At 38.1% G+C, this 26,376-nt stretch overlaps 1 protein-coding gene across 2 annotated transcripts in view; it reads left to right on the forward strand.

Moving 5' to 3' along the window:
- MSRA (methionine sulfoxide reductase A) overlaps nt 1-26,376 on the forward strand; it is a 276,740-nt gene that overhangs the window by 73,182 nt on the left and 177,182 nt on the right. Inside the window, exon 2 of one of the 2 annotated variants that reach the window (XM_064508280.1) lies at nt 20,306-20,431. The exons of the other annotated variant lie outside the window; for it this stretch is intronic. Coding sequence (XP_064364350.1) covers nt 20,389-20,431 — 43 coding nt within the window. The 5' untranslated portion in view covers nt 20,306-20,388. The remainder of the gene's footprint in view (nt 1-20,305; nt 20,432-26,376) is intronic. 2 annotated transcript variants of the gene reach the window in all.

The following is a 26,376-nucleotide window of genomic DNA, read 5'->3' on the forward strand; positions in this document are numbered from 1 at the left end:
TCTGGTAAGTAAAGTTCCATGGAAAGATTAAATTTATTTAAAAGTTGTCAGTGGGGAAAAGACGCAATCAGAACAGTGGATATTCAAATGAAATAAAAAGTGAATAGACAGCAGTAAGGGGCCCTTTGAAAAACTGAAATTATGTTAGTCCTTCCAGCCAAGAGAGAAGGTTAAATGCATGTGTTACAAGATAATATATGACACAGGAAGAAAAGGCAATTTTTTTCCTTCTTTTCTTTGGAAATACAGCTGTAAACTCTCCTCTAGGAGAGACAAGTCTGGAGTTGCTCACTTAAGTTTCTGTTGGTTTCCTACGAGCGCAGCCCTAGGGATATACTGTCACTTTCAGATGACACCTTTGGATTCCACCACCGAGAGTGAAGAACCTGGCAGAATAGTTGGAAACTTCTGTCCAGTAGAGAACCCTGGAAAAAAATCTGAAGCATTTGAAAAAGAGAAAGATTCTTTCCCATTTCCCTAATGAGTGAACACAGATAGCTTATTTTTTTGCATACAAATGCCCTTTTATTACCTGTAAACACATGCATATAAAAAAGGGAAACTCTCCAGTAAAGACAGGTTATGGCGGTCAGGGAAGTTTATGCAAGACATAACCAGCTGTTGCAGCAAGGAACAAGCAGCCCAAGTTTCTCTTCCTGTTAAGCATATAAGAGAATTCCGTTTGTACTAGGCTGGCAGTGTCTGAGATCTGTGGCACATAGGTATGAATATGTTTTTAATGCCACCGATTAGAACAGCAGTGTTTCCAATAGGAACAGAACCCAATGAAAAATAAGCATCCATATGAACAGAACAATTTGAGGATCTGCCTCAGAATGAGACAGATTGCCATGTTCCGTATAGCTTAAGTGTTCTGAAAACATACTAAAGTCTATTTTGTACTTAAACATATATGTCTAAATAAATACACCAAATAGTCCAGATTGTGCGTGGAGACACTCTGATTGATATAATTTACCACGATATTTTTAATCAGCTGGTAGTTTTCATATATTCATAAGAATATGCAAATAGTCCCATTCAGCGAAGACTTCCAAGTTTTTCATATGGATAGCAGCATCCTCTCCGTCGATTTTATTCAGCAGCAAAAATATTATCGAAGATATAGGTGCCAGGACTCCTGCTGTAAGTAGTAGACATTTATTCATTTTTGGACAAAGATGGTTGTAGGTCATTCTGTGTAAAACTGAAAAAAAAGGCAGAAGAGCATAACTAGGAAATGGATCTCTGCAAATCAACATATGATCCATGAGATCTTCTGATAGAAATAAAAAATGAAGAACACGACATTACAGAACTGTAAAACAGACAAGGAGAGTATCACTAGCTAAAAAAGAGTTCAGCTGGGAAAGGAAAAGAAAAATGCAATATTAAAGACAATGAAAGAGATAAAGAAAGAAAAGCGATAAAGTCCTGTCACAGGAGAGAGCAGATCAGGATAAATGAAGATTTAGGATAAAATAAGCAAAGAGCGAAGTTTTCAGCAATAGATACCTAAAGTTAAATTCTGAGGTTTGGTAGCATTTTTCAAAAATTGTGACTATCTAATACCACCCATCAGAATCGAATTCTGATCAATTCTTGAAATAAGCAGAGATTAGTCATTCAAAATAAACACGTGGGGTTGAAACAGAATCTTGTTTGATTTCATTTTCTTCTAATATTGCAAAAATGAGATAAAATTCTGAAAGATACGTTGTTCTCTTGGCATTGCAATCAGCATTTCCATAAATAAAGTGAGCGTTGCTCAGAGAGAGAGTGTGTACTCTACTGTTTCATCAGAAGGGTTTGTGTTGCGTGCAGATTAGGCAATCTACCCTTAAGTTTTGAGACCAGCGATTCTCAGCAGGCTTTAGAGAGATGAATAACTCTGATTTTATTTGGTTTAACTTTGCAGGTTTCTGACTGCTAATTTTATAAAGATGGGGGTCATACACATACATGTAATCTTCCACAAGGTTAGAGCAAATGTGTAAAAAGCAGCAGAAACATTAACTGGCCATACGTACAATACCTGTTTGAGTAGATCCCAAACTTTCAAGGTCTTTTTTGCTTGGTACGAACAATGCATTCAAATTTTTAAAGGAGCAATACAGCTTGTTTCTTAGGAAATAATGTTAAAGCATGGGTCAAACTATCACATTAATTACCTGGAGGTCATTTTGAGAAAATTACTATCAAATGTGTTGAAAAAGGTTTTATATTCTCCCCGAAATTATGATCTGCTGTTTCTATGGAAACTGGAACAGTAGTTCATAAAAGCTCTTTAATGGAGGTTTACAAAAGCTTAACATCCTGAAGTCTAGCAACATCTACTGAAAAAGCACACACTCATACACACATCTTCTGATTTCAGCTCCGGTTACATCAGGCATGAATTTCATCCCTGGCACTTAATAGTTTTATAAGATATAGGGATCAATATTATAAGATAATATTTGGATTGTAATCCTCCAGTCTTTCTTCTGTGTTGGTCATACATGCAGTGTCGTAGTGCCATCCTGATGGAATGCAGCAAATCTTTGAGGAACGCGATTGTGTAAAAATGACCATTATTTCAGCCTGTGGAACATGCTGGCCAGGGATTTGATTTTTATGTTTCCATATTCCTTTAACTGTGCTTTTTGGGGGGGTTCAGTCTGGAGGGATGCTGAACATGCTGCTCCTTTCCACCCACTTAACTTTAAGCATGGACGTAGTCCTGTTGGCTTCAATGCATGAAGATAAGAAAATGCTTAAGTGCCTTCCTGGCGGAGAGCCAGAACGCTCAACTCCCAGCAAGATCATGCCCAATATCAATGATTAATAATAATGAAAACTTGAATTTGCATTTTCTTATATAGTTTGCTGATAACGACTATTCAAAGACGAATATTCCTTTTATCTGCCATGTATATACAAAGTCTGCTTCTTCAGCAAGATATCGTTGTAAAAAAATGTCGAGAGGCTGCGATTCACTCTCTTCTTACTGGGAGGACTAATAAGTATGAAGGTTGCAGAAACCAGTTCAAGGCGCAGTCGGGTTTATCGCTGTGAATTTAGGAAGATGAAAAGCGTTGCTGATTTGCTGACAAACCTGTGATGTTCATCTTTAAAGTTCGATAGCAGTCCTAGGAAAAAAGTGAGAGTGGAGGAATGGTGGAGGAAGGCCAGCACATAATTTAATGGAATTGGCAGAAACGCCCCTATAGCATCAGCCTGCAAATATAGAGCACTATTAAAATATTAGTTCTATATGATTTTTCTGCTTTCTGTTAGGGCTTTTTATATATGCTTTCCACTCATATATCATGCAGGTAGGGACTTCACCAGCAACTGCTTGTTTACTGATGTATTTCTGTTGTACTGAATTACTTGCTCTTGTAAACATACATAACTGCTGACTTTAGGGATGTAAAAGATCAAATTCGGTCTTTGTTTCTTTTGTTCCTTGTGGCCACAGTTTGCCCATAAAGTCTGAAGGCCTGGGAGATGTAGATTTGCTAATAGGGTCTAGGGACCACAGGGATGCTGCTGACTGGAAGCAGGTACTTGAAAATGTTAAATATTGATCTCAGATGGCTTCAGTTTATTTTTGTTCTGACTATAAGGTGAAAGAAATTGGGAGACATTACCTTGATTATAGAGTCTGCTACAGCCTCTTACTGTTGAAGGTCCAAAACTAAAATAAAAGCACAGGAGGACAACCATGGGTTCCAGATTTTCAATTCATATTGCACAGGCTCATTTCAATGAACCTTTCCATGGGTGTCTAACTGTAGCCTGTCCATTAGGAGACTCAGCCATAATCACGTGAAATGGAAAGTCATCTTCTGTCTTGCTGGCATCACAACCTATGTTCTTTGTCAGTCTGTTACAGGGCTGTACTCTTCCTATAATACTTCTGTGAAAAATAAAACTCCTATTGATAAAAAGGAGCCATCATTTGAGTTCCGAGTAAATAACTCATAATCTCTAACCTACTATTTTTGGTATAATAATTAAGACTACCTTGATATCATAAAATTGACTAATTATTGTAATGGAAGGAATGAAAATAACAGTAATAAGAGTAAATACAGAGTTAATAGTATATTTTTTCCAGAAAAGACATAATGTGTGATATTACTATGCTTTTAGATGCCCGATTTCTAAGAAGTCTCTCTCTCTTATGTACTGTCCCTCTCTAAGTACAAAGAAAAACAATGAGCAATGCAGTTTACATCTGAGCAACCTGGTTCAAAATTTGGCTGCCCAACACCCATATAATTTCATTCCTTGGAGCATTGCTAAGAATATTTATTTAATTAAATATCATCTGTTTCCTCATTAATATGTGGTTCTTCTTGGCTATTTTGTTGTTTCCTTTGTGCAGAAATCATCCAATAAATTTGCATCAGCCCTGATGTATTTTCTTCATTAGATGCTTGGGATGATGAGTCCCCAGGCAGGCCTTAATTTGATTTACAGTGTACAAAGAATTGAACCTTTTTACAAATTAAAAACAAAATGAAACAAACCATAACAGAGCAACCTTCATTGAAGCTCTGAGAAGTGCTACCATTAGTTCTTTTCCTTTTGAAAAATAATGCAGAGAAACTGCAATGATGTCATAGCAAACGATCATGAATATAATTCTAAAAATATTTGTTTGTATGCAATGAGATATTCCTTACTGAGGCAAAAATTTGCATCACCTTACGCTGGAAACTTGTTTAATGTTCTTGTAGTGTGAGCTTTAGTTGTTTAAAATCTGCCAGGTTAGATTGTGAGATGAGTGATTCTGGTTTAAGGTAACATACTAACACACGTGAGCTAATAAATCCAAAATATATGTGCCAGATATCAGCAAGCCAAGATCTACCTTCAGGTTCCTGTTCCAAAACGTGGAGGCAACTGGAACTTTTTTAAATAAATGGTTATAAAATTTTTTTAAACATGGGCAAAACATTGTATTTTTATCTCAAAATTATTTTGACAAGAGGCTATATTAATGTTATCTGGAATTTATAGAAATTGAATGGATATAGACATTGGTATAGGAAATTTTTGCTCCAGCAATGGAAGTCTGGCAGTATTATAGGCAATGGGAGGCACATCTCCTGTGAGCAATGGGCAAGCTTCATTATAAGTGCATTAACACCGCAGCTAACGTGCTGAGTTTCTAATTGAAAAAATCATGGTCATTGTTTTCATATTTTCCTCATAATGAATGATTCTGATTTCTCTGAGTGATTTCTAATATTTTGCTACTTGATCCTAGTTTGAAGTTTGGACAGCAAATACAGAGCGTAATTTTGCAAAATATTGCTCCTGTTGTGCACCTTTTCCTGGTAGATGATACAGTTGAATAGGATCTTCCTGTGTGATTAATTTGCAGTAGTGTGCAGTCTCAGTTTATGAGCAAATTTCTGCAGAATAAGTGCTGCTTTAGCACAAATATAGCAGGTTTGTAGGTTTTCATCTTTCCCAAATCTAAGCTTAGTTTTTAACAGGGATAATTTTTGCGATCAGCCTTGTCTAATGCAGGATGCCCTCATACACAGCCGTAATAATGAGAATGACTGTGACCCCTCTGCACCTGGTTGTTCTTCTGTGTCCTTCACCCAGCTGAGAACCTATGCATTAACATGCTTTACACATAATAAAGCAGCGTAGAAGTAGTACCAGTTGTGATGGTATTTCTCCTTCCCTAATTATGGTCACGTGATTTATAATGATATAAAAGAGTTTGACTTTAAAAAAGTCTTTGCATTAAAAAAGCAAAAATTCCGTGTGCGGTTGGAGTCTGTTTTATACATCAAGTATATATATGTATATATGTGCTTTGCAGTGAAGTTCGGTTAGATTAAAACATGGAGAAGTGGCTTGGTCCTAGTCTGGCTTATTGATTTCCCTTTCTGAGTCCTATGTGTCGTGGAATTCGTTTCCTCTGCTCACATACAGGGCTTCTGTCTCACATGCTTGTGAGATATTATCCCCAACTTAAATTATAACTGGATATTATTTACCTTTCCCAATTCTACACAATTTACACCCATGATTGCAACTACTGTAACTTCTTTCCTTAAGTCACTTAATTCCCCTGTACTACATTTTTTTCAAGAACTAGCACTAATTCAAATAAAATCTCTTTCCGTTGCTGATTAATTCATTAGCATTTAATACAGATTTAAACATCAAAACTGCTAATCAAGCACAACTATTAACGGCAGTAGTTTGTAGACTTCGTTTTGAGCCGTGTTGCAAGAGCTGCAGATCTGTCATGGCCCGCAGAGCTCCCAGGGCACAGTCTGCTTCTGGTAACGCAGTCGTGCTGGTGAGTGTGAGGGATGGTTTGAAGCATTTCTTACTTTTCTCTTTTTGTTTCCAGAAGTGATTGCTTGCTGGTGGTAATATGATTTATTTATGATAATGTGAGTCCCGTCCATTCCCAATACACTCATTTGCTTTGCAGTCTGTCCGTGCTTTACCTTCCTTATGTATCCGTCCTAACTCTACCTCTAGACTTCGCCTTGGGAAGGTAGAGGGGTACTATTGCGATGGCAGCAAAAATTATGTTAGTGGGTTTAATAGAGGAAAGACTGTGAATAAATGAATATAATGTAATGATGTACTAATTAATGTGATTAGATGATCTCGCAGTCCCTTTTATCTGTCAACTTTATGAATCTTTCCTTTCTAAACAGGACTTTTTTCATTCATGGTCTTTCTTCTTGAACTTGAATATTATTTAGTTGGTGCTTGCAGTAGGGTCTTTCCTCCACTTTTCCTCTGTAAGCCTCTTTCTGATGGTATTCTGATGTTAGGGATGGAAAATTTGTATCTGAACAGCAAATCATAATAATTATAATAGTACTATAAAGATATCACTATTCTTGCACTACTTAGTGCAAGGTGTTTCAGATACCTTAGACATCTAAAATAGCATGAAATATCTATATTTAGGTAACGGAATATTTCCAAATGTGTCACAGGAATACACTAATTTCCTTACAAATTTTTTTGGCTTTACTATTTTAAGTATGCATTTCCAAATATAGGTACCAATAGCCTGAGTCTCTTCGTTCCTTTGATGCACGCGCATAGCAGGGCAGGCTCTTTGCTGGTGCTGGGATTTGGCATAAAGCCACCGAGTATCTGGCTCAGCTTCTGAATTAACACTGAAGAGCAATTGTCTGCAGCAAATCATTTAACTTCGTGATTCTGGCCACTTTGTACGTCTTCCATTTGGCAATGCGGCTTTTGGAAAGTTGTGTGCCAGTGCCCAGTCTCTTGGATGGGAGTGCTGTTTCTGAGTGGGATGAATAAGAGTTCACCAGTTGATCTCCGTTTTCTCCTCCGTGAGAAGAGCACTCGTATGAATGTGCTAGAGATGATAAGCAAACAGTCAATTGACATTTTTTTTTCTAAAGCTAAACACAGGGAATCCAAAGCACTTGGGGGCTTGTGAGAATGCCTTGAACTGCTTTTGAGCAGCTTTTTTGGCAGATAGCTAATGCGATGGCCCTAAAGAAAGCTTCTTACAGTCTTTATATGCCAGCGGTAATGGCGAGGCAGGATTAGTCAAAAGAAGGGAAAGATTAAAGGAGGAGGTATTCTTGAAAACAGTTCCCAAACCAAATATGGCCCATCATGTTCTATAATTTATCAACAAGCTCGCAGCCTATTTCAGATTTGGAAAACTCCCAGAATGGTAAAATAAATCAAGTCACCCATCTCAGTTTGAGTAGTACTTTGCCCCTTATCTTAGCTCTACTGTTTGTGGAATAGCGTAAGGCGAGCGTGGCGTAATCTAGCTCTCAATTAAATGGCTTGGCATTTTTCCAGCGCCTACTTTTTCCTGCTACCGTGAACTGTGTCAAGATCTTTTTTCCTCTCAGTTGACTATAATCAAAATGTCATTTAGTCATTATTGATCCTTTCTTATTAGTGTCTGAAAGTGCTGCGCTTGCAAGTGCTGCTTCGCTGGACAGAGCTTACAGTCGATACACAAAAGTTTCCCAAGCCTCCCTTCTCCATGAGTATCTTTCCTCAGGTTGCCTTTGCCTTTTACTGCATTGCTTTTACCGATCTTCATGAAAAATATCTGGGCTGGGTGAAGAGGGAGGAAGGAAGAAGGGACTTACGTAACCCCTTTTCATTTTCATCATTTCTATTTTTGTTCCTTTTTTTTACTTCTCGGGAAATTGTTGTTGAACTGTGACATCTAAGAAACTGTCATTCAGCCTGTCAGCCCCCCCCCCCCTTTTTTTTAGTGCATGATAGAAGATTATGATACCTTTTCACTTCTGTCTTTTTAATGTTCTCTTTTCTCTTTGCTGTCATGCCACTGCATTGGTGAAAAATTATCTATTTACCTTCCCAGTGACTTACCTTCCTACCTTCAGATCTTCCTTTACAGAGTTTGTTTACTGCGTTAGGCATTCGCCTGGTGAGCTCCAATCCAAAAATTTCCATTATTGTTAGTTTTTCCATAGGAAATTCCCATATACGTCAGTAAGAGACAGAAATCGGTAGTGCTAGGTGATGCACACACCTGACTGTGAAAGGTCCTGGCTAAAGTGAAGCCAGTGTGAAATCCTATCTGCTGCTTCTCTGCTGACCGAAGGGCCAAACCACCCTTTGTGAATGTTTTCTTTCTTTCTTCTTCTCATCGTTATCTCCAACCTGGGCATGAATTGTTACTTTGCCGGTTATGCACTTTTTTTTTGCAAATTTGTTGGAAGAGGATCTTCGGCCTTTTCAGCAGCTCCCTATTGGTTTCGCAGAAATTGCTGAGGATGGAGAGAGGTTTGTCTGAAATTTCTTTGCAGGATAAGTCTCTCCTGGGAGTGCCATCTAAGCAAGGAGCTGTGGCCAACGGCTGCCTTTCAGTCCTCTCCCAGCTCTTTCTGTGATTTCATTTTTCACTTGTCCAGACTGCCGTGTTCTTGCAGCTTTGTGTAAAATGTTCGGAGCAGCAAACTGGGGCAAAGAGCAGGAGTGAATTTTTTCTACTTTCTCAAAGTAAAAGAGAAAAAAAAGAAGAGGAAATGATGTAAATAGTTCCTCATTCCTGCAGTCCTGCAGCCTAATTAGCCTATTTGGCCAAGGTCTCACTAGACCCCACTCTAGATCCCTAAGTCATATTTGCATACATTTATATATAAATAGCTGTATAGATATCATATATACACACATGCATATATATTTATATAGCTATACATACATGTAGATATTTGTGTAAAGCAAAATGAAACTTGAAATCCTTAGTATTGTTCTGTGATTCCTTGGTGTTTACAGTTTTGCAAGAAAGCACTTAGAACAACTTAAAATATTTAGGCTGTGCACTGATTCCTCTGCCAATATTTTAAACCGCAGATTACAAAATCGCTTTCATTTCCAAGTGTATTCTTCATAGTGATCTAGATCCATCCTTACTTTTGGAATGGAGTGGATACAATTAAATTTCCTGTTTGAGGTTCTTAAATCTGAACTTCTTGTCTAGGTGGCTTCTAAAGTCAGTGGAGTTGGCTGCCAATAGGCAGGTCCGGATTCCATTATAAAATTGGTTTTAAGTAGAAAAGGGCAATAAATCTGTGCAGGTGCACCTTACTCTTCATTGCCTACAGGAAGAACGTTACACGTTCAATGAACAGGTTTTAGATAAATAGATTAGATAAGTCTCACATTTCATATTTACAGATTGCAACTATTGATTCAACTGATGATCCAGAAGTTTTTTTTTCAATAGAAAAACAAAACAATTTCCCATATTTGTGACATGGAAATCCAGGTATCTTAACAGGTGTAAAGTTTCTCTGTCTGTAATTAAACCAGTTTTCAGTCTTATTCTTTGATACATAAGGTAACAATTCAGTGATTCACTGTCGTCTCCAAAAGGGTATATACTAGTAAACTGTTTGTACTCCACTTTCCATATGAAATATAACAAGGAAAATATTTTAATTGTATGTCGATTTTCAGTTCACTGTCCAAAACTTTATATAATTGTGTATTAGAGCTTATTCTAGTCTCTACTGCAATAATTAAAAGTATACCAGTTGAAAAGCTACAAAAAGAAACTATCTTCTTGCATAACAACATAGCTGCTCGATTTTATGTGTTTTCTTTTGCAATTATTAACCAACAAAGATATTTTTCAAGTGAAGGATATTTTTCAACAATTGCATTACCAGCTAAACAATTTCAAAAGCCGCATTTAATAATATTGTAAAATAAAGCTATTTCCCATGGTTGACTGAATAATGTAGCTTCTTTGAATAGTACAATCTTTAGCTAATTAACTGGGTGCTTTCATATCAGTAGCTGATTATTGCTTCTGGAAACAATCATTTAGCCACTGAGAGAGGAACAACACATCTTAATAAAGACATTTTTCCTTACAGTTCAGTTCATTAAAAATTTCCTAATGCATGTCATCAGCAAGGCTATAAAGTAGTTGTGCCTGATCTTGCAAACTTTCATGAGTTTCCGTCTGTAAAACGAGGATATAATTTTTACTTTGCTTGGGAGTAGAGCCTGACAAAATAATAAAACTGGGGAATATATATGGCAGCAAAGATGTTAGGTCAGTTCACTATTACTGCGAAGCTGCACTTGTCGCTTGCAGATGTTTGAAGGACAAGTGAGTATGTATGACAAGAGCTGTGACTCCAAAATTTTATGAATCTTTGTAGAAATAATTGTACTATTAAAAAGTAGCACTGGGGTGTTCATTATTCTCTATGGGTTATGTATTACTTACCTATCTAAAAAGTGGATAAGAAATATTACCAGGTAGCTGTGTGGTCAGTCTCATACACAACATGTCGGGATAGGAGAGGGATTAGACTGAGCACCAGGTTCCTAAATGACCTGTGAGTTGGGCTGAAAATTAGATACATTTCTGCGTTACTGATAGACTCCAGAAAAAGTTAAATGCATTTTAAATAATAGTCACAACGAACAAGTCTAAATGTGTTACTTTGAAGAGAAATTTAAATAAGATTTGTAAAGAATCTGGAGATTCTTCGGTAAAAGTTTTTGTCGAAATGCCAGGAAGATTTTGCTGTTTGAGGTAGGCAAGTTGTCAAAAGATCTTTTGATGAAAAAATCTATGCAAAAATATTTGTGCTCCTTTATCACTACTAAATATTGATATTAAAAGTACCCCATTTTTAATCATTACTGTGAGTCTGTGATTAATCTAGGTTGTTCCAGAAAAATATAATTACAGAGCAAGCATTATTGGTATAACTTTTATTTTGATTTGAAGAGACTTGGTTCAATAAAATGAATGCTAAACATTATTTTTACTTAAACTAACGAGCCAGCTTGAATAGAGGAATCAAATATAAAATTATCTGTATAATGAAAGACAGCCTCCCCGCACACCATGCCATATGTTTTCAAACAAAAGATTGCATTTGAAATCTCAATGCATGTATTTCAGGTTTTGGTTGTCCATTTAAATGCGGTCACTTATCTAGAAATATTTATTATGCTGTTACTCTAGTTGGCAAAACCATCTAAGCTCTCTGTAAATGTTTTGCTGACAGTTACATAATTTTAATTCATTTGTATCAATATCAGTAAGAGGACATATCAGTGAATCACAAGCCCTGGATATGCTGTGACATGCAATCTTTAACGTAAGAGCTGAGATTTAAAATTCTGTCTGAAGTTCATCACTTTATTACTTTTTTTTTGACACTTGGTATGGCCTGTACAGTTGTGCTGTATACTCAGAGATGGCATCTCAATCATCTGCTAAGGCTTCTCTTTTCATAAAACCAAATCATAGCTTAGAAACGTAGAACCATTGCGGTTGGAAGGAACCTCAGGAGGTCTCTAGTCCAACCTCCTGCTCAAAGCAGGGTCAGCACTGAATTCAGACCAGGTTGCTCATGGCTTTGTCCAGTCGTGTCTGGAAACCTTCAACTACCAGCTTCCACAACCTCTCCGTGCAACCTGTTCCAGTGCCGCCTTATCCTCAGAGTGAAAACTTTATATCCATCTGGAACCTCCTATGTTCTGATTTATGACTGTTGTTTCTCCTCCTGATGTGCACCTCAGCAAAGCGCCTGACTGTGTCTCAGTGACCTCTTCTGAGACGTCAGAAGGCTCTCCAAGGCCTTCTCTTCTCCAGTCATGTCATGCTGATGATGACCACTGAAGATGACCGCTGCTTCTCAAGCAGCCAAGAGTCACGAGGTGTGGTTCTGACCTGGTTGTACAGCAGCGGGGCTGTGCAGTCATCATCTTTATATCGGTCTGGGTGAGATAAGAGCCTAAGTCAATTTAATTTACAAAACTACGAGTGTTCAACTCCCAAGAGTAATGCTTAGTCTTCAGAGAGAGCAGAGCCTGTGACATGTACAGATAAAACTGTGCTGTTTGCTTCCAGTAGTCTCTATTATGCTTAGATTGGTAGTAAATTCGGGTCTTGTGTTCCTGTGCAATATCTGAGTGAACAGCTTTTATATTTCACTGTGCAAGGAAAGAAACCATTGAAGTTAGAAACTTATTCTACATTTGATCATATCAATTTTATATTATTTGCACACTTCTCCGTAAACAGCAAAGGGGCATGAGTTACAGCTGCAGCATTTTCTCACATCACTTTCTGTTCTTTTATCAGCTTTGTGCTCTTCATTTATTGCCTCCCCTGAGTCATCAGTATTGGTCTAATGGACTGGAACAGCCTAAGGTGAATGGTAATTACTTATTGAGTTGCTGATAGCCCAGATGAGAATAGGACTTATTAGATCAGTAATAATGGAAATCTGTGTTTAATGTAGAAATTTTTGAGTCTAAAAGAAAAGTGCCTGAATTTATCATTTTTTTCTGTGCAGTAAGTTAAAATGTTGCTATACAGAGGTTTAAAATGAATGATATGAATCATGTTGTCAAAAGAAGATTGTTCTGAATGGTAAACAGAGTGAAAATGCACAGATTGTGGCCTTTCCTAACACAGCAATTAAATGAAAATGGTTTTGAGATGGCCTTTATTACATGAAAAAATGTCGAAGAAAACATTCAGTTCCCTAGCAAGAAATGTATGCAACCTGCGTATGTCTACCAAACAAGTGTTACTCCTGAACGGTCTGAAAAGCACCCTCAGAATCGCTTCTCCTGCTCTGTCATCTGCACTGGGTTGATCAGGGCTCAGCTGCAATTTGAGATTTCAGAGTTGTGGCAGTTCTGGGTTGAGCTCTTGTTACATCTTTCTACCTGCCATTGCTGGGCTGTCTTAGTACTTGGAGGATTAAGCTTGTACATAAGCTCTATGAAGTGGCCATTGATATTTCACTCTTTTTGTTTTATTTTTAAGTTCAGATGAATATGATGTCCTGTTTTTCCTTCCAATCTTTAAACTTTACTGTGGCATTGCAGGCATAGAATTGGCAACCTTTCAGCATCCACTGATGTAATTCTCTAATTTGTAATCGTGAAAAGTCCCTTATTAAAAGATCTGTAGGTGTGTTGTTGTTAAATAAAAGAGCAATAATACTAATAATATCTTACATTAATCAGCATTGCCAATCAGGAAGGCGGTGCTCCACTGCACGGGATCATGTAGGATGTCTAAGAAGATGTGAGCCTTTAGTCTGAAAGTTTGTAATCATCTGCTTTAAGAGTAGTTACAACAACTGTGCGTGATAAAAAATAGGAGGAAAGATAAGAAGGATGAGAATAATTGCAATAATATCCATCATCTGCAGATGTATAGAGCCTAATGTTTGTCTTGAAATTTTACCTGGTTTGCTATAATATTTGTTTATCCAGTGAACCACTTGTATAAATACTGTCCTAAATAAGATACCGGAGCAAGCAGGGTATAAGAACCAAGACTGAACCAGATCTGTCTTACATGACCATTAAAAAATGAAACATACATTTCTTCATATTTTTCTTATTTCTTTATGTTTTTCTGTAGTAAGAAAAACATAAGGATTTTATAACCTTCCAAAGGAGGAATGCGCATGATACTTAGTATCTAAAATTAGGAACTCCATTGTCTCTTTAGATTCTTTAATTTTTGTTTACAATTTGTGCATGCCATTATCTGTAAGAAATTCCCAGCCAAATGGGAAGTCCTGACTTCTAAGGAAGCAATTAATTGCTGCTATGTGGGTTATTATCAAGAATGTTTTGGAGACTCCATTTCTGTGATATTTACCTGAAATATGGAATATCTTTTTGAGCACCAGTGTCACAGAGAGCTCACACTTAATCTTTATGAAGCGAAGAGGTTGTCGTTATAGCCCATCCTGTCATCGCCTCTAAGTCCCCGTTGTTATGATGCAGTGGAGGTTTTCTTCTAACAGTTAATAAATGCTTCTTAGAGTCCCACATTTTCAGTAAACAGTATTTCAAATGTCTTTTTTCATAACTGAGTCATTCTCTTAAATCAAGCCTGAAAGACCCTAGAAGGCTCGTTCCCTTCCTGAGGGAAGTCCTGCCTTTAAGTGAGCCAGGTGGTCCTTTCAGCTATGATAGCCACCGATATTCTTCCTTGGCAAATAAGTCTCAGGGAATCTCAGATCAGCCTGGGATTCTTTACCTTGTTCTTTTCTCATCTTTCAAACAGATTAATCCTTCAAGGCTGGTCGTGCAGGGATAGATATGAATTAATACCAAAATTCAGATCCGCAGCATTGCTGGAATCTGCAAGGCAGTGTCAGATATTGTACAACATCCACGTGGAAATGTCGAATGAGCTGTATCACAGGTCTTGTTCAAATATCATGTATTAATTAAAATTTTCTTTTTTCACATCCAAACCATGCTGAGTTTTTTCTGACTATAACAGATTAAAAGCAAGCAGGTTTTATCTTACCAGCGTGTAGTGCTGTAGTCTCTTATAATTTTATTTATCTGCAGCACTGTCTGGAATTGTTACAATTTTATGTTGGCTTGGCTTTTCTTTCCATCTTTCTTATTTCAACACTTGTGATAATCCTAGCCAGGGACAGATTAGCTAACTTGATTTCTTCTCCGTCTCTCCTGAATTGTCAGGTCACGCCACATTTGATATTTAAAATCAGTTCATTGCCTACTTTGGGGGCTGGTTATTAACTTAATATATTTATAAATATTGCCTTTTTTACTTTTTGGCTTTGGAGAGATTATATAGCAAAGTATTTCAGCTTATATTAGCTATTTCCATATTTCCTTTCAAGCCAAGTAATTTGAGTTGACTGTGTGCAGATAAGTATGTGTAGATACAGTGTAAATTCTAAACATATAGTGTAAATCGGTGCATTATTTTCAAAATTACAGAGTTAATCATATTTCTGTCAGGAATTTGCAACTAAGATTAATTACCGAAGTTTAATTATACGGTCATACATGAATGTAGATATATGAATATATCCAGGGTATTTCATTTGAATTTGCAAGGTTGTCTTGTTTGTACTTGCGGTGCTAAGTATTTTTGTCCTTGCTGGATACTAGTTGTTGACCTCCTTTCCATTAGTTTACATGCCAATTGCAGTTATTTGAAATAAAAATTACAGGGCTTAGCTATGATTTTTTCCTGTTTCAGGTTTCTTCTCTACGTTAAAGTTGATGATATTGTTAGGACGTTAACTTCAAACCCGGGACAGTTTCCCTCTCTGCTACCGCTTCTTGCATAACCATAGGTATACCAGTTAGCTCCCTATTCTGCTCTTCCCAGGGGCTGTGAGAATATTTTCATTAAAATCTACAAAGTAAAAGACACTATGGAGGTTTTCAAAGTAACGCAGACAAATTGGCAGGGTGAATTTGAAATTCTGCTTCTGAATGCCGCTTGTGTGATTTTTTGAAATTGGTTTTCCTTGAACAGTTATAGCAGGAAAATTCAATCAACTGAACATTTGTAGAAAGTAAATACAAAAGTGGAATGAACACGGTCAAAGCAAATTAATTTCAAAATGTGAATGATTTTCATTAGAAAATGCTTTTACAGTCTTGCTGGTAAGTATTAATTCAACTGTACATTGGAAGTATTATGACAAAGTTTTTGTTTCGCTTTCGGGAAGGCAAAGAAATCTGAAGAATAAAGTGGTAGCTGCATTTTAAGTGTTATCAAAATTAGAGATACCTCTGCTTTCTTTTAGCCTCTCCCCTTGACCATCCTCTCCCAAGACAAACCATTTGAGAGATCCTAGTCTCAAAGAGGTCACTACTGGCCTCATAATTGTTTTATTAACTTACATTAGCCTACCTGGTAAATCATCATCTATATTATTTTTTATATTTTACACGTAACTTAGATTTCCAATTTTCAAATACCAAATAAAGTTCAGCAGTAACCTTCTTAATAAAGGCAGCAATTACGTTTTCATTATTCCCTCACTGCTTGTTAAACTAGGTCTAGAGTGTTTTATGGATCTAGAGCAATAAACATTATCTTACTTTGAGAGGTATTATAAAGTGTTGAGAAAAACATAATTAATTATTGTTATTGGAAATGTTCAAGGTTTTAATGTGAGAATGTCAGAGGAACTTAATTATGGAATTTTTCACCGAATAACTTAATATTTCGGAGCTCTGATAATGACATATAAAGCCTTTCATCAGTGGGTGTTAACACCGAATCTTCTATAGTAGTAGGCAGAAGTTATCACTGCCGTGATGGTAGAGTCTCAACCCTGCTCCATCTAAACCTGTATAAAGACAACGATTACTTCTCTTTTCAGGCATAGCTTTCATAAAGAATTAGCACAGAATAAGGGACCTTAACTTCCAGGGTCAGCTTTCTCTGAGAATTGCTCGCTCTAAAGTTTTACGTAGGGATCCATTTGTGACAGAGGTAGCTTCTTAGAAAGGTACTTGTTCCTCATCAGGTCTAGGTATTGTGCCTGTGTTAAACAGCAGTGCCCAAATTCCAGTACGTGACATCAGAAAAGCCTTTAAAATGTGCTTAGAACCTTTTAACCCTTCAGTCAAAGCCTATAACAGTAAAATAAGCAGAGGCAGGTCTTTGGCTTTGAGGCCGCTGGCATGGCCTGGGCACCTTCACGCTATTAAACTCTGTTACCCTCCAAACCAGCACGGGCACATCCAGACCACATGTCAGGAATGAACCTTGCCTGGCTCTGACTCCTGGCCCGTGCTGGAAATTGCTTGGGAGAGCCCTGAAGAACCCCACCACAATCATGCTGAAGGCCAGGTAGCTGTGCAGAGCGTGTGGTCCAGCCTGTGGGCCCCTCCTAATAAGCTCTTATCAGTTCTTATTGTCCAAATATATTCAAACAAACATATCAAACTGTGTTGATATTTAGGTTGCCACAACTCAGTAGAAACGACAAAACCTGATGTGCTCAGAAAGACTGAATAACTGGCTCAAATTTGTAGGTGATCAGGAGATGATGAGGCAGGTTAGTTAGGCTATGTGATTAAAGGTAGACCATCTCTTTTTAAAATTAATTTTTTTTTTGACAGTAGTCTAGTTGAAATAATCTACAGGAGTTAGATTTTCAAAAAATCTTTGAATATTGAGTGCTAAGCTGTAATGAAAATCTGCCATCTGTACACAGACATGGGGCATTTCAGAAGCAATGACAGATAAGCAAACTCATCCAGGAGTGAGGGGGTGCCACGTATGCAATATTCCCATATCTCTCATTCATTGCAACCAGTAAAATTGTTACATGTAAGTGAGTTGTAAGGGAATGATGGTGGCTCATTGAGTTGTGTCTCACACCATAATCATGTACCCCAAGACTTAACTTGAGCTATGGATGAGAACTGAAGATAGTTTATACATAACAGTTAAAGCAATAATGAGTAAACTCATTACACCCCAGTTAATTCAATTATAACCTAAACTCAGTATTTCAGTTAATTTCAATATGTGATAGATCTGGAAATTCAGATCCTGTTATCAAGGTCGTTCAGAGCAAAAGATGACCGGAAAGGATGCTAAATTTCTGAAAGGATTCAGTTCATTTATTAGAGCTTTATTAGTTAGTAGAAAAATGGGTACATTTTTAGAAAATTGATTCTGTTTTCAAAGGAATGTGTTGTACATTTGGAGAACATTTTATTTTTCTTGGTCAGAAGCAAGGTTGAATTCCTGTTACGTAGGCAAAGGGGATTTCATTGTTAATTATGGAACTGGGTCTGGTAACAAAAAAAAATTGTGGTGCACCTAGTGCTGTCATCATCACATGATTTGTCTCTTCACTGGGCTTGATTTTTTTTCCTTGCAGGAGTGACATTCTTTAGAAATACAAGATTCACTAGCAAATGTTATTGAAATCAGGGGTTTTCTTCCTCCTATAGAACTGTCCAAGTTCTAGCAGCAGGGATGACACACTGCTTTTATACAAATAGCAAAAAATGTTAGATTCGTTTAGCCAAACTACTGTACTGATGTATGTAATTTATGATTTGTAACACCCTTTCTATTCCAGCTCTCTTTCAACATATATCCTTCTTAGTCCACTCCAGATCCTTCCTTCACAGTTCTGCTAGTGCACCTGAAACATGACCCTTGCTGTCCTACCTCTGCATCTCCTCTAAGCTTTCAGTACCAGTTATGGCCAGTTGTACTAGGTTGGATAGTTGTTTAATGGTGTGTACAATGCTCACAAAGGCCAGGGGAGACCACTAACCATATTTTCACCTTTTAAAGTTGCTGTCCTCTGTCTACAAATGGTATTTTAACACCTAAAGGCCACATTTAGTCCATCTATTTTAGGTTCCAGAGTTAGCAATGCAGTACCTTAAAAGGAGGTGCCTTGGACCCAGGAGGATGATTCAGGGCCCCAAAGGAGGCATCTTGCTCTTTCCGTTATCTGAAAGGAAGCCTGATCATCTCTCTGAAGTAATTCAGTGCTTCAGGTGTAAAGATTCTTGATGTGAGACTTTACAAATCACTACCTGAATCTGTAGTTTTTCTAGGTAAATAAATCTCTTTATTGATTTAATGCAAGATAACTCCCAACTGTGCACTAGGTTCACACAGTCAATGAAAGCCTTACAGTGAATAAAGACCAGTGTGTAGAGGAGGATCTCATCACTCAGAGAGGATCTTTCTGTTCCACTCTCCCATCTTCATCCTGGTTTTCTTCCCCTCAGAAGTCAGTGCCGGAGAACTTACGTGTAGTATAATTCAGCTGACTTTAGCGGGGTTGGTTTCAGAAGGGAATAAAGCCAGGCGAACGAGGCAGACGCAAACCTAGTGCGTTCTCTTGCGTACAGCTGATCCAGTTTTTCTGCTTTGACTACCCTCGTGCTCAGCAGAACTCTCCAACGGCAATCACTAGACAAACAAGTTTCTTTGTAGAAGGATCTAACATATGACTTCTTGTTGGATGCTCTTATCTCATGCTTCTTGAGGGGTTAAGTCCACTTCTACTTCCTTCATCCTAACTGGCACATTAGGGACCAGGCATCTCTGTCTGTCCTGCTGGAGTTGGACCACTGACAGCCAGAAGCGAAAGGGAGACTAAACAAAATGAGGCCGGACTGTAGCTTTGTGATGGCACTCCTCTGGGAATGCATGAAGGCATCTTAAAAATGACATTTGGGTTTCTAACAGGGCCAGATTTGGAAGAACACAACGATGCCTAAAGATGCTGTGAAATAACGTTTAGATGCAGTGTAGGCACCAGGGAAGGCTGAAACAAATATATCAACTGTTCAGTGCCCTCTCACCCTAGGGGAATTGTGTGCCTTATGCTTAGGTTTTCTGAACAGCCAAAAACATCTTCAGGCATTTAAACTCTTCTTAAATCTCATCCTAAATTACTTACACGCTTTGGAAGATACAAAATATGAGTCTATTGTGGAACTTCTATTCATGATGGATCCTCTATTTGTGCATATGGCTTTGTAATGGCCCATCTTGTGCTGCTGCTCACCAGCTTCAGATAAGAAACAAATTTGGACCCTAAAATCCTGGACAAATTTATTTGACTTCAGATAAAAGTGAAAAAATTGTTTTGTTAAGTATGAAATATTTTATGATGTATTTCTAATTACTAAGAAATAGGGTTATCAGCCTTAAAACGCAGTATCTGTTCAAGATGAAGTTGTAACAAATTTTTGTAATGCGGTTAATGAGTTCATGTTTCACCTTCAAATTTCTTTGTTAAAATCCCCTTCCCCATCCTCTCCAGATACAACAAAAGAAGCAGTATCATGTCTTTATTTCTTAAGGAGGACAGCACTTTGCGTAAGGTATATTTAAGGCTGAGGTGCATTTCTGAAACTTTGAGTCAGATGTATCTGTCTTTTTAAGGAGATAGACAGTTAATTGAAGCCTGTGTTTGCGGTGCAGTTTTATAACACTGTTCTCGTCTCCCTGTATTTTTGCCATCAGATTACGAGCTTCTTCAAGGAGTGAAATCACAATTCCCTTTTTTGGAGAAGAAAAGCCAACTGGCCTAACCTTAGCGCTCCGCGATGCTGCCTTTGCTGTGCCAACAGGGGATATTAACAGCAAAAGGTTGGTGTTAGTCTGCAGCAGATTGCAAGGGGAGGCCTGGACCCGTCAAGCTTAGCTGAGCATTAGGCCTGGTCATTTATCACTGTCAGATGGGAGAGGGGGGAAGAAGCACTGGACCGTTCCTGCTCATCTGCTGACTGACAGCTGACTGGAGCCTAATGCAACCTCCGGGCAGATAATCTGCCATCGAGGGGGAATGTGTAGGAGAGAGATACTCTATCACAGGCTGCACGCTGCTTCTTGCTCAGAGCTACTGACATCTTCACAAGGGAAAAAAAGAAATGTCAGTTGTGCTTTAAGGCACTGCGGTGTATTGTAATGCGTCGCTAAAACGGTGCTGCACCTTATTTCCATGGTTTCGTGCGGCTCCGTTTTTAAAAACAGATTAACGGCGTAGTGGAGACATGCAGTCAGGCACAGAAATGATAATATGATGACAACGTTCGGATGAGAAAAAGCGCTGTTTGTTTCACCGCTTAATTTAATTCACAGGACTGCAGAAATGCTGCAAAAGTGTCATTATTTAAAAATAGCAAAATCCACCCTGCCAAATATAGGCCTCTGAATAAGCCTATATATTTAAGGAACATGAAAAATATCTTGTGATGGAAAAGCAAAATCAAAGCAATGAGAATCTAATAAGCAAGGATTAATACTATTTCCTGCTGTGTTTTGTGCAACAAATACTTCCAGTAGGTGCTAATTTGGAGCAGTGCTCTAAAATAGGCTCCCATACCAATACGAGAATATTCCATTTTCAGAAGTTCTTGCTCTACTACTTAATGAAGAGTTCTGCGTCTTTAATTTTTGTCAATCTCAAACTCAAGGTTTTATTGTTTTTAATTTGCTATTATTTTTATTAACAGTATCTAATTTTGCTATTCATTACAAATCATATGCATTAGCTTAACTGGGGAACATTTTAATTGAGCACTGCTGGAGATTTTCCAATAAATTAACATTACATACTTTTAACAGATGTCTGAATTAGACATTGTTATTAGACATTGTAATTAATAGAAGTATTACTCAAATTAAAATCTCAGGGCCTTAGAAAAATTAAATTGTAGGTGACTGAGTGATGTTACCTCATTAATAGAGAGTGACTGTTGAATTCCCTCCATTGGGTTTTATTAGCCCAATAAACACACTTTTTTAAGTAGCTGGAGAGGCAGTTGGCCCTTTGGTAAAAGGGACTGGGAATCAAGACATGTTTTACCACTGACATTGTGAACTTTGAGAAGGTATTTGACCTGTCAGTGTGCCGTTGGTAAAATATGCATAATAATACCTTTCTGGGATGTTGTAAAGTTTCAGTAATATTTGTTGGTTAGACTTTTTGCATACAAAAATCACAATAGGCTGGTTGTCCCCTCCCTTGTATCTTCAAAATTATTTTTTCTGTTTTCATAGAGAACAAATGCAAAGCTGGTATAAACCCATACATCTGTGCAAGGAAGAATCAAATGCCTTAGAGGCACAAAGCATTAATTAGCAGAAGGAGAAAAATATGAGCGTGGCTTTTCCTTGGTATTGCCTCTTGAATTTCTGTGACGTGAAAACAGACATTGCGGTTGGAATTAATTTGACCGAATGTAGATGTCTTTATGTGAGCTAGGCACTGTAGGCATCTTCATATCAGTGGGGAAAAACAGTCATCTGTAGGATAAGATTCATCTGTACGTGGATGCCTAAAATCAGATCAACTGCACAGTCCTGCGTATTTCTGCCCCTTAGCTCAGGTGATTTAGGTGAGGGGCACCTTTCCTCTGGGTCAAGTTCTTCCCTGAGGTATTTCAGAAAAAAGAAAGAAGTTACACTGAGAATTACCTCATTAGCCTGAATGGCATGTTTTATTGTAATGTTAAAATACTGTAATATTAGTCAAAGGAGTGTATCTATTGGGGAAGCAGCATTTCTGTATATAAATCCATCCTTAGGATAAGAGTGTTTGAGTTGTGTCTCTATATATGTAATTAAAACCTTGCAAAACCACTGCTTTACCATTTATCTACAAATTCATGGGCAGCCAGGAATTGCGAAGGGACTCTTCCACTTTGAACATCTTATGTGGGTGCCAACACAAATCATCTTGAGTTAAATTTTGAGAAGCTCTGAACATAAAAAGTCAATTACAACTAGTTGGTGTTAAGACACCTGGTATTAATTGGCATAAGACCTGACTGGTCTCAGATCAAACCCTCAGAGTGTGAGCATCCTAAATCAAAAGTCGCATTTAGAGGATTTTTTATGTAAATATTAATGTGTAAAAGGAAATATTAAAAAGAAAATGCACTTAAAAAGCAATTTGGGGATTTTACCATTAGGTCTGTCCTGTTTTCTGTATCTAGGTTTTCATTTCACAGGCTAGCCTAGAATTTGGCATTTGTGTTGCTGCTGCACAGGTCAGGAGATGTCGAGGCAAGCGGTCCTAGGAAGCATACCAGCTGAGATTATGTCCCCGCTGTGCAGTCTCTCCAAGGGAAGCACATGGGTTTCCACAGTCTGGCCATTACGGGAGTTCAGCTTATTTTCCCCCGTGAATGTGCCTCCCCTCAGACTGTAGTTCCTGCCCTTTTCGGCGTTTTTTTTCTTCTTTTTCCTCAAGAAAGACGAGGATGAAAGCTCTTCTTCCGCAGTCAGAGCAGGGTCCTATTCCTGAAGCTACATTGTCTCTTCCTGTGCTTCCCTGCAGAATTTCTGCCTAGAGCTTTGTGCTGGTTTTCATTTTTCATGGTGTACACATGTTGTCCCAGTTGAGTATCCAGTGCATGTTTTATTCATGTGCTTTTCACCCCTTCTCAGAGATCATTAATAAAGCTGCTAAATAAAGCCGGGCTTAACAACCAGCCTTGCCACACCCCACTGGACATCTCCTCCCAACTCCGTTACACTGTGTTCATCATCGGCCTTTGTTCCAGAGCTCTCCTTTTTTCAGCCTGTCTGATAGGATTCTTATCCCAGCTGACTTAAATAAGGGTTTCAACAGTGATTTCAAAAGGTATTGTCTCTATTTCTGAAATAAAGTCCAGTTGTATTTTATCAACTTCATTCTCTTCCTACACTAACAACCAAACGCTGCTGGCACTGCCCGAAATGGTGTGGATCGTCTACATTGCATGGATAACTCAACACCGCATTATGCTCCTGGTTTAGGGCTTTTTCCGTGCGTTCAGTGCAGTACGGATTGTTATAGGGAATATTTGCAAAAAGAGATAGTGTGCTTCTATATTCTCTCATACAATGGGCTCTTGCCCTTTTGTAGAAGGGAATAATTATCAATCTCAGTTATTCAAAAACTATGCATTAGGTCTCACACTCAATGCACTATTTTTATTATTTTTATTTTTGTTATTATTTTTACTTGGATACCACACTACTGATAGACAACGGAAATCTCCATAGGTCAGTGTACAGGCTGCCTGACTATACATTACATACAAGCAGTCTGTTTCCAAAGTTTTCATGTACACTTCAACAAAGGAGAGGAGGTTTCAGGATGCATCTGAGATAATGAAGTCGCTCTGGTTTTGTTTGTGGGCACCTGCTCCCTGATATAAGGGGGGGGTAGTACCACAGAAATCATGAGAAGACTTGTTAGAAAATGTAAGAGTGGTAGCTGGCATCTCTACCTGATCAGAGGTGGAATATGACATTCAGCCTGTGCATGAAAAATGGTAGGCAGTGTAGGCCAAGTCAGGAGGGCCTTGAAATTAGACAAGCAACTTATGTTGGATGCAATAGAGAAGGAACTGGAAGAGGAGAATGACAGTGTTAAATTGATGGACTTGGAGAGTGTTCTTTGTGGCAGGATTCTTGATGAATTTTAGTGCTCCAGAGAAAAATGTGTTGCATTTGTCAAATCTAGAGGAAAGCATATTTTAGTAACTGAGATGTGAGATAACGAGAACCTAAACAAAAGATTTACATGTGCAAGTAGATAGTTGAGCCATATTGTAGAGGCATTACCAGGATAAAATCTTCAACATTTCGACATTGCATTATACGAACATCTTCTTAGAAGAAGAGTATATGTTTGTACATCTTATTTAATCTTTAATTTCTGATCATAGCTTTTCGGGTTCTCCATTTCTTTCTCTCCAGTCAGGCAGTTTCAAAGCATAGGTTTTAAAAATAAAAACTGAGATTTTCATGTTGCATCATGACTCCAGGAATGAGGTTTTAGGGAAATCAAATACTGTGATACTTGCAGTAATACTACAAGACTTGTCTATTCTGTGTACATAATATGTTTCTGTCTGTGTTACCTGTCTGAGCTGAGTGGTGTATTAATGAGAGGTCTGTGACAGCATTCCTGCAGCAAAACTGCGTATGAGATAGACTACCTTCTAGCAACCACTGTAGATGGGATCATTTTCTTCTGCTATTGTTCTGATCATGTTTTACTGTTAACATTTGTACTGGTTTATAACCCAGAATCTCCATTAGTGTCAAGGCTGTATTTTGCCTAATATGTATATATATACACAGGTACGTGTAATCCTTCCACTGAATAGATGAAGCAATCTCAGTGATAATACTGCAGGTGATATAGGTGGAGTAAATCTGAATCGGTCATTCTGGTTTCCGTATAATTAGTGCTGAGAAATTGATACTACTGGATATGATTCACTTCATTCTGAAGAACACACCCCAAATATGTCAGATGAATCACTACAGAAGTGTCTGCTTCTTTCCAGAGTACAGAAGGATCCTAGGTTGAATACTTGGATGTGGACATCCACTGTAGATGCTTAAAGCTATACAAAATAAATCCCAGTCTGACTATTCTTAATTTACCCTTAATGAATCTACCTAAAAGCTCAAAGTTAAATGCATGACCTACACAAAGAAGCAGAAAATATGTCAAGCAGCACGTGGGTGTAGTCAAAATATGTGCAATTTTTTTTTTATCCAGGTCTCATGTACTCTGTGTGTGCATGGGGCATTTGTGTGTGAAAGTCATATAAAGGTCAGTGTTTTGGTCTCCTGGAAAGCAATAAGGCCTGTTATCTGTATTGTTTCTAGAGGATCTTCTTCTGCCCATACCCCAAACACTGCATATTCCTGATCCTTTTACTCCACACGCCAGCGTCCTCTGTCCCAGCTGCCATGTACCCACTGCTCCATGCCCAGGATTTACATCTGCTTTCCCTCCAGTCCCATGCAGAGCCCCCCAGCCGGCTCTTTCCATTGCCCTACGCATGTCCCAGTGGCCTCCCCAATATCTGCCCCATTGCACATGTGGTCTCCGATGACCTTGCAGCCCATCTACCCTTTAACACTCCACAGACTGCTTCCCTTGTGGTCTAGAGCTGCATGACATACTGCTTCCTATTAGCACAGTCACACAACTGCAGGCGCAGCTGTTCTGCCACTAATCTGCAAACCCCAGTAGACTGGAAACTTCAAATTTGCTGTTTTTCCACCTCTACGTCTCCACTGCCCTATCGTAAGAAGTGAATTAATTTTCATTTTTAAAAACCTCTTTCCCTGTCATTCCTGTTTATACATTTCCCAGTAAGAGGTGCAGGACAAAATCAGTGTGTGATAATCCAGCTTTTGTTCATTAAACAGAACCGATGTTTTTTGAGGAGTCCATGTGTTTTGGGTTCTGAACTGACACACTGTGCTAAGATGCATCACATTTGGTAGCATCAATCAGCTTGTACGTAGTAATCTCTTTGATAGCATGGATGCCACAGAACACAGCGTGTCACATTGTGAGACATCATCTCAAGAATACATTTCAAAACTGTTTTCAGCTACCGTTCTTCCTCCCATGACCTATTTTAACATGTAGAAGGTTATTTATTTTTAAACAAAGTTTGTAATGTAATATTTTTCATCAAACGATATCAGGTTAAGATTAACAGGAGTTGGGAACCATGGTGTGAGCAAAATAACACAATACTACAAATAGTTGTAGGAAGTGAATTATCATT

The sequence above is a fragment of the Dromaius novaehollandiae genome, chromosome 3, assembly GCF_036370855.1.
Source record: "Dromaius novaehollandiae isolate bDroNov1 chromosome 3, bDroNov1.hap1, whole genome shotgun sequence".
Taxonomy (NCBI): domain Eukaryota; kingdom Metazoa; phylum Chordata; class Aves; order Casuariiformes; family Dromaiidae; genus Dromaius; species Dromaius novaehollandiae.